The sequence below is a fragment of the Colobus angolensis genome, unplaced genomic scaffold, assembly GCF_000951035.1.
Source record: "Colobus angolensis palliatus isolate OR3802 unplaced genomic scaffold, Cang.pa_1.0 Scaffold118, whole genome shotgun sequence".
In the NCBI taxonomy this organism is placed as follows: domain Eukaryota; kingdom Metazoa; phylum Chordata; class Mammalia; order Primates; family Cercopithecidae; genus Colobus; species Colobus angolensis.
Genome location: NW_012112919.1, coordinates 454,259 through 469,813, shown reverse-complemented (window position 1 = coordinate 469,813; position 15,555 = coordinate 454,259). Strand labels below are relative to the sequence as shown.

The 15,555-nt window shown below is 35.5% G+C and overlaps 1 protein-coding gene across 4 annotated transcripts in view; it reads right to left on the bottom strand.

Annotated features, from left to right (window-relative positions):
* The window catches only part of CTNNA2 (catenin (cadherin-associated protein), alpha 2), a 1,182,142-nt gene that overhangs the window by 1,157,657 nt on the left and 8,930 nt on the right, over positions 1-15,555 (bottom strand). Inside the window, exon 1 of one of the 4 annotated variants that reach the window (XM_011963718.1) lies at positions 13,292-13,412. The exons of the other annotated variants lie outside the window; for them this stretch is intronic. Within the exon in view, the coding sequence (XP_011819108.1) occupies positions 13,292-13,388 (97 nt within the window). The 5' untranslated portion in view covers positions 13,389-13,412. Of the gene's footprint in view, positions 1-13,291; positions 13,413-15,555 lie in introns of those variants that run through there. 4 annotated transcript variants of the gene reach the window in all.

Genomic DNA, 15,555 nt, shown 5'->3' with positions numbered 1-15,555 from the left:
ATCAGTGCCTCATTACCTTGACCCAATCTTCCCTGCTGTGACCCCTCTGAAAATTACCTGTCTACATTGTGTCCCTTCAAGAAGCTTGGGTACCATCTAGTTAACTTAAAAATGTGAAAATCAGAAAAGAGCTTGAGAGCTGTTCACGTATATGTCCACTGAAACATTTCACAAATATTAGTGATATTTAATGGCAAGGCAGATCTAATCATGGTAATTGGGCTGGTATTTTTTTCAACTCTTCAACAGAGCTGACAATGTGCGGCTATACAAGAGCCTTGAAGATACAAAAATCTTAACTATCTCCCTGCCGTTATCTTTAATTCGTTCTGGGAATACCTTCTAAGCACCCTGATTTTCCTCCCCCTTCATATTTGACCGGTCCCTGAAAGCTAAAATTCTGATAGCATTCATACCTGAAGAAACATTATATATATATATATGTATATATAGATATAGATATAGATATATAGATAGATATATATATGATTATGTAATTACATATCCAATGTGATAGTAATGACAAATATAAGAATAAATGATTTTGAAGGGCATAATTGTTTTAAATGCCAAGTTTTACATTCTACTTATTATAATTTCTAAATTTATTTTTCCTGATTATAAAAGCAAAATGTGGGCCGGGTGCAGTGGCTCACCCCTGTAAAAGGAGGCGAGGCACTTTGGGAGGCCGAGGCAGGTGGATCACGAGGTCAGGAGTTCAAGACCAGCCTGGCCAACATGGTGAAACCCTGTGTCTACCAAAAATACAAAAATTAGCCGGACATGGTGGTGGGCACCTATAATCCCAGCTACCTGGGAGGCTGAGGCAGGAGAATCACCTGAACCCAGGAGGCGGAGGTTGCTGTGAGCCAAGATTGCACCACTGCACTCCAGCCAGGGCGACAGTCTCAAAAAAAAGCAAAATATGTTCATCGAAAAATAGTTTATTCATTTTTCCAAAAGAAGTATTTAGGGCTTTTTATTGACTATATATAAGAGCTCATTAACCATTAAACAGATTAAGATTTTGTCCATCGCATATTAAAATTTTCTGCATGAACAGTTTATCTCTTTATTTTACCCCCTTTTAATTTCTTAAAAATTATATCATACTTAATCTATTAGTTGTTTACTTTAAAATTTCTTCCTTTTTTATGCTTCGAAAGCATAATATCAATATCAAATTAAATAATCATGTATATTTCTTTCTACTTGTTTTGCAGTTTTTTTTCCGCCCTTCTTACCAACTGATTGGCTAGTGTATTTTACCCCCTTTTAAAGTAATTTTTTAGAAATTATGTCATATTTAATCTACTAGTTGTTTACTTTTAAATTTCTTCCTTTTTATGCTTGGAAACGCCTTCCCTACTCAGTATCAGATTAAATAGTTACGTGTATTTCTATTTGTTTTGTAGGAGTTTTTTTCACCCATCTTACCAACTAATTGGTTATAACAATATTAACAGCAAAAATCAGAAATGAAAACATATTTATCCAGAACTTGACATATTTGAAAGGGAAGCCAATGATCACACAAATGGAAAGCTATATAAAACACAGCTGAAGTTATCACAAAGTCAAGGAAGATGTTGTATTTCAGAAACTGGAGACAACAAGCACAATATCAAAAATGAAAAACAGGAACTCACGAGAAAATACACTATCAATACTAGAATAAATATATCTGTATCTAGGTGATCATGGCTTAAGAGGAACACAAATTATCTATAAATCATTTTTTTTAATAAACTAATGTTCATCTACCTCAGCCCTATGAGGCTTACAGGGAAAAAAAACTGTTCACAAGTTTTCATTTTAAGATAATTAAATTGAAAAAGAATACCTATTATGAGCATGACGGAGAAGGAACTAGATATAATTAAATACTGCAAGAAGCTATATAAACTTATCCTAGCGTTATAGCAAACAATATGGCCATAATCACTAGAGCCTTCAACTCGGTATCTATACTCTTAGGATCTTCAAACTCAATTTTTAATAGAAAGTAATGTGCTCAAAGTTGTTCATTTCTAAACTGTTTACAAATAAAAGCTAAAAATAATAAAAATGTTTAAACACGCAATAAAATGCAGCCATAAAATAATTACTAAATACAGATAACAATTGGGAACTATGACTTTTTAAAATGACATAAAATCATATGTATTCTATGACTACAACCATGTTGAAAATGAATATAAACAAGCCTGAAAAGAAACACAGAAATGCAAACAACATACATCACAATTTTGACAAGAAGGATAACATTTCTCTTTTTCGAAAAATGTCCTTAGTTATAATATTATTTGTGCAGCAAACATAGTTGACAAAAAGCTTTATAAAGGCTCAGATCAGTACTTCCTCTGGTGGATTCTGCAGGAAGCCAGCTGCTATTCCAGCAAGGCCGGGCAGGAAAGGGCAGATTGGTAGACAGGTTTTGTGTCAAATGAATGTAGGATATATGGATATACAATATTTAAGTGTAGTTTAATTGTGTTTTGTTGTTTCCTCCTTGGACTATTTGTTTGTTTGCCTGTTTAATGGCAGAGACTCTCAGACACTATTTTAGAAGAAACAGCAAGTCATTTCCCAAGTTTACCCATAAACCAAACTTGATCGATAAAGCATTGCTTAGGACTAGTATCCCACAAAAGGTGCTCCTCTAGATCTCTGAATCCATTAGGAACATGTGCCATTATTAAGATCTCAATCAGTTTTGGGGCCACTTGTGTCTCTCATCATCTATAACATAATTACAAAATTTTATATTATTTAATATACTCTGGTTAGTTGATAAAATGCAACCCATGGGAACTCAGTGTGTTTTTTCTAAGTCTCAAGGAATGTTATAATATGCTTTTAGATACTGTAAAATTGATATTTCCAAACATACCAAATTTTCTATAAACTACCGCTCACTTCATGTTTTAAAAGTTAATATATTGAAACTGAATACATTTACTGAATACCTGTATTTACTGACCATATGCTAAATTCTGTGATATACATTGTAAGGTATACTTAGATGAATAAAGCTTATCCCTGCTTTAAAGACATTCTCAGTCAAGAGTGCAGGTTATGTAGTGGGTATGGAGCCAGGACAACAAATACAGCAATAACTCTAAGAAAAGGTGTAACAAAAATGGGGAACAGATAAAGGTATACAGCAGTAAGGAGGACAGTAAGATGGAAGCATTTTAAGGGATCAGATACAGATTCATCAAGGAGGGAGACTGCATATTAGATGGACTTAAATGACATGTAGAAGGTCTCCTAGGTAGACAACAAAAAATGAGTCCAAGGTGCCTTTGAAAAAGAGCCAGGGGTATGTTGGAGAGGAATGTTTCAGACTTATCAGGGAAGAGGGTCCCCTTAGAGGAGCATGATAATGTCTTTTTGGAATAGGAGCTATGAGCTTGAGTCTGGAACATAGGACTCATGAGTGGTAGGCTAAGGCACTTAGAGTTAATTAGGCAGCCAGAGAAACACACTGAATGCTTTTTCAGCAAGATTATTAGAACTTCAATAATTAATCGGGCGCAGGTGCATCCAGATTAGGAGTTTCAGCACTGGAGAAATGACACTCGGGAACACAGAAAGACAGAGACAGAGACTGAGAGAGCAGATTAAATTCTGTGATGAGAGGACAGTACAGAATTAAGCAGCAGCTTGAAGGTTTTTGGATGGTTCAAAAATATGTCATTCAAAAATACATCAGCGAGAAAAACAGAGAGATTAGAAAGTTCATTTGTCAATAATAGCCAATGATGGTGAAAGAAAAATCAATTAGTTAATCAGAAGAACGCATTCAAGAAGAAAATTTTTAAAGTATTAAAGCACATTCAATGAATCCACCTACGCCCATCTCTAAATTTTAATTCAATCACAGTAGTACTATTGCGAAATAGCATAATTATAATATACATTTGGGACATAGGCTAGAAGGAAATAAGAAAAGTGAATACTCTCTTTCACCTCCTAAATTCACAGGGGTGAGAGTCTTCACAAAGCTTATTTAAACATCTCATGAAGTCACTCTCCTAATGAGTAGTACAGAATTACTTTCTAGGGATAGAGTCCATCCCTGTAACTTTATTTTCTGACACCAAGAGGGCTGAGAGAGCCACATTACTTTATCTATTAACCCTGTCTGTTTAAAAAAAAAATGTGGAACAGAAATTAGTCAGTTCAGCATCTTCCAGCATACCATAATATAATGGTAGAATTCTTGTGACTGGAGAAGTCATTTACCAAACCAGCATCTGTGACAGAGTTCAGGAAAACTCTTTAGGCCTTCTCGATAACATTATTCATATGGAGGATTTATTTTTAAAAATATTTACTAATGGATGGGTGCGGTGGCTCATGTCTGTAATCCCAGAACTTTGGGAGGCCAAGGTGGGCAGATCACAAGGTCAGGAGTTCGAGACCAGACTGGCCAACATGGCGAAACCCCATCTCTACTAAAAGCACAAAAATTAGGTGCCCGTTGGGGCGTAAGCCTGTAATCCCAGCGACTCAGGAACCAGAGGCAGGAGAATCGCTTGAACCTGAGAGATGGAAGTTGCAGTGAGCCGAGACCACACCATTGCACTCCAACCTGGGCAACAGAGTGAGACTCCATCTCAAAAAAAAAAAAAAATTGCTAACATAATTTTAGCCACTCACGTCATCTTTACAAATCCAATGACACCTCTGTGTGCATCTTTTGTGTCAATGCTTACACACTTTGCCTCTTTTGGACCTTAAGCGAAAGTTCTTGGACACCCTGCTGTGTATTACTGCAGGCATAAAACAAGTGTGCAAGGAGACTGTTTCCGTTGCTATGGAAATATCATTTAATTTCCTAATTAGTAGGTATATAAATGCCAAACCATAGCATTTGATTATTTCTGAAGTTTGGCAACAAAGTCTATTGTTCATGTCTGAGGACAAAGTCTCTATGTTTACAACACTTTTATTCAAAGTAAGAATTAAGAACTTAAACTGTCTGGCATTTTAATGCTTATAAATTGATTCGTTGCACATGAGAGAAATGAAAGAATAAATCAAGAAACATATGTAAGTCATTTATTCTTCCCCTCAAGCTATATATATATATATATATATATATATATGAGCATATCTATTTACTAATAAATAAAAACTAGAGGTGGCATTTCCCTTACAAAATAATTTCTTTAAATCATAACTTCTCTAGTGGTTATAATTACAAAGTGAGATTTTAGCAATCCATTTACTATATAAAGCAAAGCATAATTGACGTCTTCTTTCCTCCCCTCCATCAAATTTTTTCTAATCTGGGCTTTGCAATAAGGCAAGAAAGAATATAAATTATTCAGATGAAGCACAAAGTTTTAAAAAGTGCTAACATTCTAAAACCCATTTCTGTCTACCTACTCTAGGAAACTAATTCACCAATGAACTCCCTATGCTGAGTGTTCTCCTGTGCTCAAACTGCTCCACTTAAAACAAAGCACACTAAACTAAACCTTCTCTTTATGCTTCCCTCTCGCTTGCCTTTCAGCATCCAAGTCTGCTAAACATCTTTGGAAACATACAACATGTAATTTCTCTGTTACACTGACTCTTTAATACTATCAGGTTTCTGAGGTGACCACTTGACTGAAACTACTCTGGCAAAGATGAAGTGAGATCCACTTCTTACTCAACAAATACAGTGGCCTCTAGTGGCCTCTCTTTAGTCTTTAACCTCCCTGAGCTGTGCAACAACATCTGATGATCACCTTTCCTGCCTGGAAACAATGGAAACTTGGGAAATTCTTCCTTCACACCTTAAGGAAAAAAAAAAGGCAACCAATGAGGCACTTGCCTCCCCCTTCTCCACTCTTCCCTATTCAGATTGTGCAGTGTGAAAACTAGAAATGGTTTGTCAGTAAAGAGATGTGTTTCCTTTTTATCGATAAACTATTTCTGCTAGTTGTATGGACGGTAACAGTAAAATACCTTTGTTTTGCTGGAGAAGTGAGGCATCCTGTTAACGAGAAATGCTGCTTTTTTGTTCTTTTACTGAAAGCATATTTTTCACAAACCACTAAACCCATAAGAGTTACAGTTTAGTTTAGCAAGCTTCATTTGTAAAATGTTACCCACGCCAATAATTGATTCGTGCAGTAAGATAAAGAATGTAGCTGGAAGGAAAATTCTGCTGGCTTAAATATCAGAAATCAGTATGAAGAGAAATCAAACCTAACCTCCCACCACAGAAAGCCTCCAGAGCAGACTACAAAGTGGTCATGGGTCATTGTTTGACTCCTGATCTGAGCAGCTTCCACAGTCTCTTCTCATCATCAGCAGAGCTCCAGTGGCTCCTGAGACCAGGCTGCACAACTGCTGTAATTTTAGAGCTACCGAGAAGCTATAAACCTAGTCCAGCGAGGAGCATCTCGGTTTAGGCTTTATTATCTGCTTGAGTCATTTCTTACCCTTCCTTTCTCTTGTTGACTGTCATAACCCAGAGACCTCATGGCTGGAAGCAGTAAATAGATGCAAGATTTGATCTTATAACTGCCTCTCTTTGCTTATGTATGTTCTGGCTAAAAATCCAAACTGAAAGCTAAAAGTAGAAGTAACATTTTTCTTTTCCAAGTGTGTTTTCTTTTGCATTTTGCTGACTTTCTTGACTTCAGAGGTAAATACCCTCATGTGATTCCTCTCTTTCTTTCCCATTAAATGTTTTTCATTATTTGTCACTTAGGCAGTGGTATTCCTGTTGATGCAGATCCCATACTTATAATGCTTTATGCAACTGTAGGGCATTTCATCTACTTCCACAGCTATAACTATCACCTCCTGTTTCACTCTAAAATTTCTAATTTGAATACCAACAGCTCAGAAGTCAAGACCTTATTCCTAAATGTCTATTGAAGACTTGCATCTGGAAGTCCTGTAAGCTCTTCATATTTTACATCATCAAAAGTAAACTAACTCCTAAATCATGTTTCACACAAGAAGACATGTGATAACATTCACAGTCAGCCTTGTCTTTGCCTTTGTCCTGAATCTCATATTTAGTTAGATGGTTCCTAAGTCTTCTCGCCTCTATGTAACCAGTCCTGTTGTCTCCTTCCTTACCACCTCTTCATGCCTCATCCCTCCGGCAAGTACTATGGCAACTGCAGAATCTGTTGAGCCTTAAATTTATACTGACATTCCTACCTTCATGCTTTCCCCTCAACCTGGAATGCTATTTCCTAATTTATCTTTATAGGAAACTTTTACATGTTCTTCAAGTTCCTATTGAAATGTGAATCTTCTTGACCTTTGCCTAATTCTGTTTTACTTTAAACACTCCTTCATCACTGCTATCTATAACTTCCGATATAGCTCTACTCCATGTCATATTCTTCAGTTTGTTCATGGGTCGCACTTTCACACTATATACCATTGGATGACCTAAGGGTAGAAACCATGTCTTACCTATCTTGGTATCACCAATAGAGTACCTTACCTAAGAAAGGCAATTAAGAAACGCCTTTTCAGCTATATTATGGCTAGATATAAACGTAATTAAATGTCATTTTCAAAGTAAAGAAATATTCATTTTTGTGATATGACCATAGTACAATTGTACTCTACAATGTGAATTGGCTTTAAGTTCAACTCTAGTGAGAAAATATATGATTTAATATTATGACAAGGAGTAACCTCTACATTCCAAATGGAAAAACAAATAAAATCACAATTATTGGATTTGTTTGCCTTACATTATAGGCATAATTCATATGCAATATTTACCATTTTAAAGTGTACAATTCAGTGGATATTTTATAGTATATGCACAAACAGTATGTGCAACCATCACCATTACCTAATTCCAAAATTTGCATCATCTCAAAAGGAAAACTCCCAGTCTGGGCAACACAGCAAGACCTTGTCTCTACAAAAAATAATAATAATAATCAGCCAAGCATGGTGGCACACATCTATAATCCCACCTACTGGGGAGGCCAAGGGGAGAGGATCGTGTGTGCCTATGAGTTCAAGCTGCAGTAAGCTATGACTGCACCACTGCACTTAACCTGGGCAACAGAGTGAGACCCTGTCTCCCATGTCTCCAAAAAAAAAAAAAAAAAAGTGCACCCACTAGCTAGCATTCATTCTTCATTCCTCCTTTCTCCCAACCCCTGACAATCACTAGCTTTTGTCTATACAGATTGGCAAATTCTGGACATTTTATATAAATTCAGTCAAACAATATGTGACATTTTGTGCCTGGCTTTCTTTCACTTCACACAATATCTTCAAGGTTATCCATGTTTCACGTGTATCAGTACTTTTTCCTATTTATGGTGCAATATCATCCCATTGTATAAATATACCTTATTTTGTGTGCCCATTCTTCAATTAATAGGCATCAGATTTTGCAACTTTTTGGCTATAATAAATAATGTTGCTATGGATATAAATGTACAGAGTTTGGTGTGGACATATGTTTTTGCTGCTCTTCAATACATATCTAAGAATAGAATTGTTGGGTCATAAGGAAATGTTATATTTAACTTTTTGAGGAACTACCAAACTGTTTTCCAAATTAGCTGCACCATTTTATATTTCCCCTTAAATTTACACTGATATTTCCACCTTCACGTATAAGGATTCTAATTTCCCCACATTCCCTAGCAACATTTGTTATTAATGTTCCTTTTTTTTTTTTTTTTTTTTTTCAGATGGAGTCTCTCTCTGTTGCCCAGCTAGAATGCAGTGGCACCATCTTGGCTCACTGCAGCCTCCATCTCCTGGGTTCAAGCAAGACTCCCGAGTAGCTGACATTACAGGCACTCGCCACCTCACCCAGCTAATTTTTATAATTTCGGTAGAGATAGGGTTTCACCATGTTGACCAGGATGGTCTCGATCTCCTGACCTTGTGGTCCACCTGCCTCACTCTCCCAAAATGCTGGGATTGCAGGCGTAAGCCACCATGCCCGGCCTAACATTCCTTTTTATTAGAACCAGTCTAGTAGGTGTGAATTCGTATTTCATTGCAGTTTTGATGTGCATTCACTTGATGATGCTGAGCATCTCTTCATGTGCTTATTTGCCATTTGTATATCTTCTTTGGAGAAATGTCTATTCTAGTCCTTTGTCCATTTTTAAATGTAGGTATTATTTTTATTATTAACTTGTAATAGTTCTTTATATAGTTCCTTATATATTTTGAAGAATAGATTCTTGTTGATATGTTTTGTAAATACGTTCTCCCATTCTGTGGGCTGTCTTTTCATTTTCCTGATGGTGTCCTTTGATGCATAAAGGTTTTTAATTTTGATGAAGTCCAATTTACATTATTTTTCTTTTACTGTTCGTGCTTTGGGTGTCATATCTAAAAATCTACTGCCTAATCCAAGAAACCAATGCCTAATCCAAGGTCACTAAGATTTACACCTATATTTTCTTCCAAGAGTTTCACAGTTAGCTCTCATACTTAGGTCTATAATGCATACTGAAGTCTACCATTAATTTTTGTATTTGGGAGAAGATACAAATTCATCATTTTCATGTAAATGTTTATTCATTTGTCTCAGCACCATTTGTTTAAAAAACTATTCTTTCCCCCATTAAATTGTCTTGTCACCCTTGTTGAAAAATCAATTAACCATAAATATATGGGTTTATTTCTAAATGCTCAATTCTATTCCAGTAAAATAAATGCCTACAGTTATGTTAATACCACTTAGTGTTGATTATTACACTTTTGCAGTAAGTTTTGATATTAAGTCTTCCAACTTTGTTAATCTTTTTTAAGATTGTTTTAGACTATTCTTATTTATAAATGAGTTTTAGAATGAGCATAACAATTTCTGCAAAAGAAAAAAGGAAGCTGGGATTTTCACAGCAATAGCATGGAATTTCTAGATCAATTTGCGTAATTAATATTAAGTCTTCTCATTTGTGAACATGCATATATTTCAATATTTTAAGTCTTCTTTAAATTCTTTTAATGATATTTTGTAGCCTTTAGTATCTTCACTAAGGATTTGCATTTTCTGGAGTGAAAGACAAATAGTAACAGTATAGATTGTTTTATAATTATAATAAAGTATAAAAATAAAAGCTATTTAAAGTTAGCATTTTACCAGTTGAAACATTTTATAATGCCACTTATAAGTTTGATATAAAATATTTTAAATTCATACTCAAAAAGGAGTATTTATTTCATATGGTATTCACTTGCCTTGGTTAAGAACAACTCTGCAACTGTAAGATAAAATGAGCAACAATAAAATGCATACACCTGGATTTAAGAGGTCAGTTATTGATAACAGCAACAGCAAACAAAAAATTATTTCCAAAGGCAACCAGTCATCACGAAAATTTCATCAAATAGACAGAAGCATCTCAAATTATTCAAGCAAACTAGAACAGAAAACAGCTATATGTTGTTAACTGATAGTTTTATTCAAACTTATCTTAGTATTACTTTAACTCATTTTTATGGTATAATTCTTTAAGAAAAGACAGCTAACCAAATTTTTAAACTAGATTCAGTGATTCAGCACTAATAAAAGTCTCTTGCAATTCTATTAAGCATGACTTACCACTTGCTACTATTTTCACATACACAGTGAATACTCTACAAAGTGAAATGCCTGTTTTCAACAGTAAAAATTATATCATCTACTTAAACTAACTTATTAGGTTGGTATGAAAGTAACTGAGGTTTTTGCCATTACTTTTAATAATGTAATGTAATAATGTAATGTAAAAGCAATCTTGCATACCTTTAATGGAAAAAACAGCAATTACTTTTGCACCAACCTAATAGAATGGATCACAGGGTTTTAAGGTGATGGGTTCATTAATGATAAATCAATACTGATATGTATGCACAAAGACTAGACCAGATGAACAATTACAATTCAAGGCAATTAGCCTATTTTCTCAATCTGCATAATCAGTGAAAGGTTTTCATTCAAAATAACCATTTTCCTGATTTGAAAAATCATGGGCCAGGCGCGGTGGCTCAAGCCTGTAATCCCAGCACTTTGGGAGGCCGAGACGGGCGGATCATGAGGTCAGGAGATCGAGACCATCCTGGCTAACACGGTGAAACCCCGTCTCTACTAAAAAATACAAAAAACTAGCCGGACGAGGTGGTGGGCGCCTGTAGTCCCAGCTACTTGGGAGGCTGAGGCAGAAGAATGGCGTAAACCCGGAGGTGGAGCTTGCAGTGAGCTGAGATCTTGCCACTGCACTCCAGCCTGGGCGACATTGTCTCAAAAAAAAAAAAAAAAAAAAAAAGAAAGAAAAATCATGAAAATACTACCCAAGTTAAGCTTCCTCTCGAGATTGAATAAGAAGATCTTACTGCCAAAAAGGAAAATTCTGGGTAACAACTGGAGACTGTAAAAGCTTCTTAGTGCTACCGTATTGGCTATTGTGTCAAAACGGACACATTTCTAACAAACAATGCTGGATGTGGAATGAAGGTCTTGTATTAGCACAACAGCTTCAATATGCAAATGATGACAAAATATTTTAAAAATCAGATATCCAAAGAATAAAGTCACTTAGATGAATAAAAAAGTTTACTATCACAGGCATTAGCATAATCAAACATGTTGTCACCATCACTAGATCATTATTCACTCAACTCTACCCAAGATATAGAAAAGACATGGCCCATGCCTTTGAATGGCATACAAAAAAACACCATGGAATACTGAGAAACATCTATAAAAATGCCAAGTAAATTTCTGGAAGTGAGTATATGAAATTCATGTACACACTATGCTTACTCCAAAGGGAAAAATTCACAAATGTACTGATATTGGTATAAATATACTTAGGTTACCATGGAAAAGAGAGATATTGAAAATAATTTTAAAAGCAAAAGAGGTGTGTTTGGAGCACAGTATAGACAGTGTATTTCCAACCTGAAGAGTGCCTCAATTCACACTAAATCTAAGGTAGAAAAAAACAAAATTATTTAAAATTATAAGACACTAAAATAAAAAGTATGAGTGTTATATTTTACCATTTTCATGTAAATAAGCCTTGCAAGTGGTGTGTGTGTGTGTGTGTGTATGTGTGTTTTTAAACTATGAACACTTATCTTAACATATTAAAGAGGTAACACAAATTGATAAGAAAAACACAAGGGCACATTTTTTGAACCAATAAGTATTTCAACAAGGTGACAGGAGACAAAACCAAATGTAAAAATCAAAAAGAATAATTTCTACATTAGCAATAACCTATTAGGAAATATTAAAGAATAAAATCCCTTTCCCAACAGCAACAAAAACTCATACAAGATAGTAATAACACAAAATGAGAAATATCTCCTTCTATAAAGAAGGCTATTTATGTTACTGAAGGACACAAAAAAGACTTGAATAAATAAAGAGACATGCCAATGGAAAGATTATGAATTGAGAGTTGTCACTTCTCCCTCAAAATTATCTTAAATTAAATATAATACTAACTAAAACACAGTGTTGTTTTAAAATTGATAACCCGATTATCATATTCTTCTGAAAATAAAGATGTAAAAATAGAGATGAAACTTTGGGAGAAAAAACCATCACCTACTGGAAATCATAATAGTAGTTTTAATAGTATATCATTAATTCAAGAATAACAAAAAAATTATCTATACCCAGAGAATATAATTAAGTCCTTAAATTAAAAAATAAGATAACTAACTCATGCAAAAAAACTTGGAAAACATGAACACACTCATCACAGCAAAGACAAAACATTAGGCCATTAGACAAAAAGCAAATGAAAAGATAATCAACCTCTAGAAATCTGGGAAACAAATTTATATAAAAAAAGAAGTATTCTTCTTACCTATTCATTGGTAAACTTTTACAAGTTTAAAATTATCATGTATTGGAAAAGGGTAAAGAAATATGCACTTTCATATTGTTGGTGGAAGGTACTAACAATTGGAAGAGCAATTTGGCACTATTAAAATTTAAAATTCACACACCTTATGACTCAACAATTGCATTTATGAGTTTACCTTTAAAAAATACATTTGTACATGTAGAAAATAAACCTGTATAAGGATGTTCACCTTAGCACTGTTTGAAATAGCATAATAGCATAAACAAACTGAATGTACATGGAAATAAGGATTAAATAAACCATGGTACAACCACACTATAAAATAACAGGCAAGAGTTAAAAAGTAATGGGGTATATATTTTTGTACCAATGTGGAGATCTCTCTAAACTATATGTAAAGTGAAAATAAAGTACAGAACATCATGTCACCATTTAAGAAAAAAAATTATATGTATATACACAGCTACACAAACCTTGACCTCTATTCCTTTGAAACAGTCTCCTGGGGCCCCCAAAATCAATCTTCTGCCCATGCCACAGCTCATATTGAAGGCAGATCAACCCAGACATTTTATCTCTGTAGACAGCCAAAAATTGAATACTTAAATTCCAAAAAAAATGCAATGTTACACAAAAACTAATGGAGAGGAAGAATGTTTATAATGGCAGGAAACACTTAAATTTATTTAGTTGAAAATAATATACAAATTTATATATACCTACTATCTCGGCTGTGCTTAAAAACACCAAATGTTCACTGAATAGTTGGACTGCAGTGATTTTTATTTTCCAGACTCTTTTTTCTTGTTATTTTCTAGATGTTCTACAATGGGCATTTATTACTGTAAGTGCAAAAGACAAAACATGTTCTTTTAGAAACAATGTATCTTCTGTTATTGGATTCTTGAGATACCTCTGTATAGATAATGCCAAAATATTTCTGTACTCCCAGCCTCTCCCCTTCACTCTAGTCTCACTTTTCAGCTACCTACTGAGTAGCTATCAGTGTCCTAGTTTTAGTTCTCCTGAATGTGATTTCTCCACCTCTCCCACTGCTGTACTCATTGATCCCACCTCCCTGCCAGGCCAGTCCTGTCCCAGTTCCCAGACCAAGACAGGACTGAATCTGAAAGTACTAATACAAGGTCACCTCCCCGCTCCACAATCTTATTCCCATCCATTGCTGAAGCAAAGTTGCTGATTCTGTGTCAGCCTGGATTTTTGCCCCACGCCACTGTGGCATCAGTACCACACTGCAGGACACAGTCGATCATTCTGTCTGATATTAAACTGTTCAGGTACTCATAGCCCCTACTATACTGTCAACTTATGAGACAAGGCACTGTATCTTAACTCATGTATGGCTCCAGGACCGTATCCCCCCAAAACAGTGGTTTCCATAACTTGAAGGAAAGCATTTGATAAATGGCTGTTACATATGACCAGAAATCTGAGGATCTGTTTGAAGATGGAGCCAGCTCAGAGACTTAGCTCAATCAATAAGCATTTATGAAGGAATTACTGTGGGCCCAGCCATGAAACAGGAAAATACTAGAAATATGGAAGATGCGGCTCCTATCCTTAAGACAGAATCTAGAGTGGTTGAGAACACCTCAGGAAAAAAAGTAGAAAATAATTACTGTTTTGGCTTCTGCCTTAACAAGCAAAACATGAAAATCTTCTTGCCTGAGGTCCTGATTTCACAGATGGGCAAACTGCAATCGAATTTGCCTGCCTGGATTCCAGACTACTGCCAGCACTGACTTTTACTTCCTGTCCCAACTCCATTGGCCCCAGTGTGCTTGGCTTTGCTTGTCACTATTTTTATGCTTGCCCACTTTAAATTGTTCCCTTGGGTCCAGATTCCCTCCCCCTCCAGTTCATGCTCTGGGCTAGAATCTAAATTTTCTCCTTCTTGTGCTACATTGCCCTCCATTACCTGTTTCTGCATACACTCTCTCACAATAAAAAGTTGTGACCACAATCTCAGCTTTATGCTTCAACCTCTTGCCAAAACCTGAGAACAAGGCAGGCCTCTATATCAAATTGTAATAAACACTGCTGCTTACTTACCCAACAATCATTTACCCCTTCCTTATTAGAAGAATTGCTACTCTGTTCATCAATACCCTAACCTTCTCCACCCAGTGAATGCTAATCCCATATGTAGTCCCAGCCGGTAAATTCTGATTTAGTCTAAGCCTGTCATTCATGGTATACCCATTCTCCTTGCCATTTACTAGATTGGGAATGCTCATGTGATTCAGTGTTGGCCAGTGACATAAGAGAGAAGTCTGCAGGAGGGTTTTTCGCAAATACCTCCTCATTCTGCAGGACGAGACACTGTTGCTGCATGACGGTGTGCTAGGAACTAAAAAAGTGATCAAAGCACTGGCTGAGAAAGCGGTCAACACACAGACTGAGCACAGACAGGAGAAATGCAGAAAGTAGAAACTAAGCCCAGGTCTCCCATCCTCTGCATTTCTTGTTACTTTTAGAAATCTTTTCCAATGTATTCCCCTTCCTCTGCTGCCAGGTAACATATTAAATAGTGCCCCTTAAAAGTTATATATAGACATATATATGTGTATATATATATGTGTGTGTATGTGTGTGTGTATATATATATATATATATATATATCTTGTTACTTTTAGAAATCTTTTCCAATGTATTCCCCTTCCTCTGCTGCCAGGTAACATATTAAATAGTGCCCCTTAAAAGTTATATATAGACA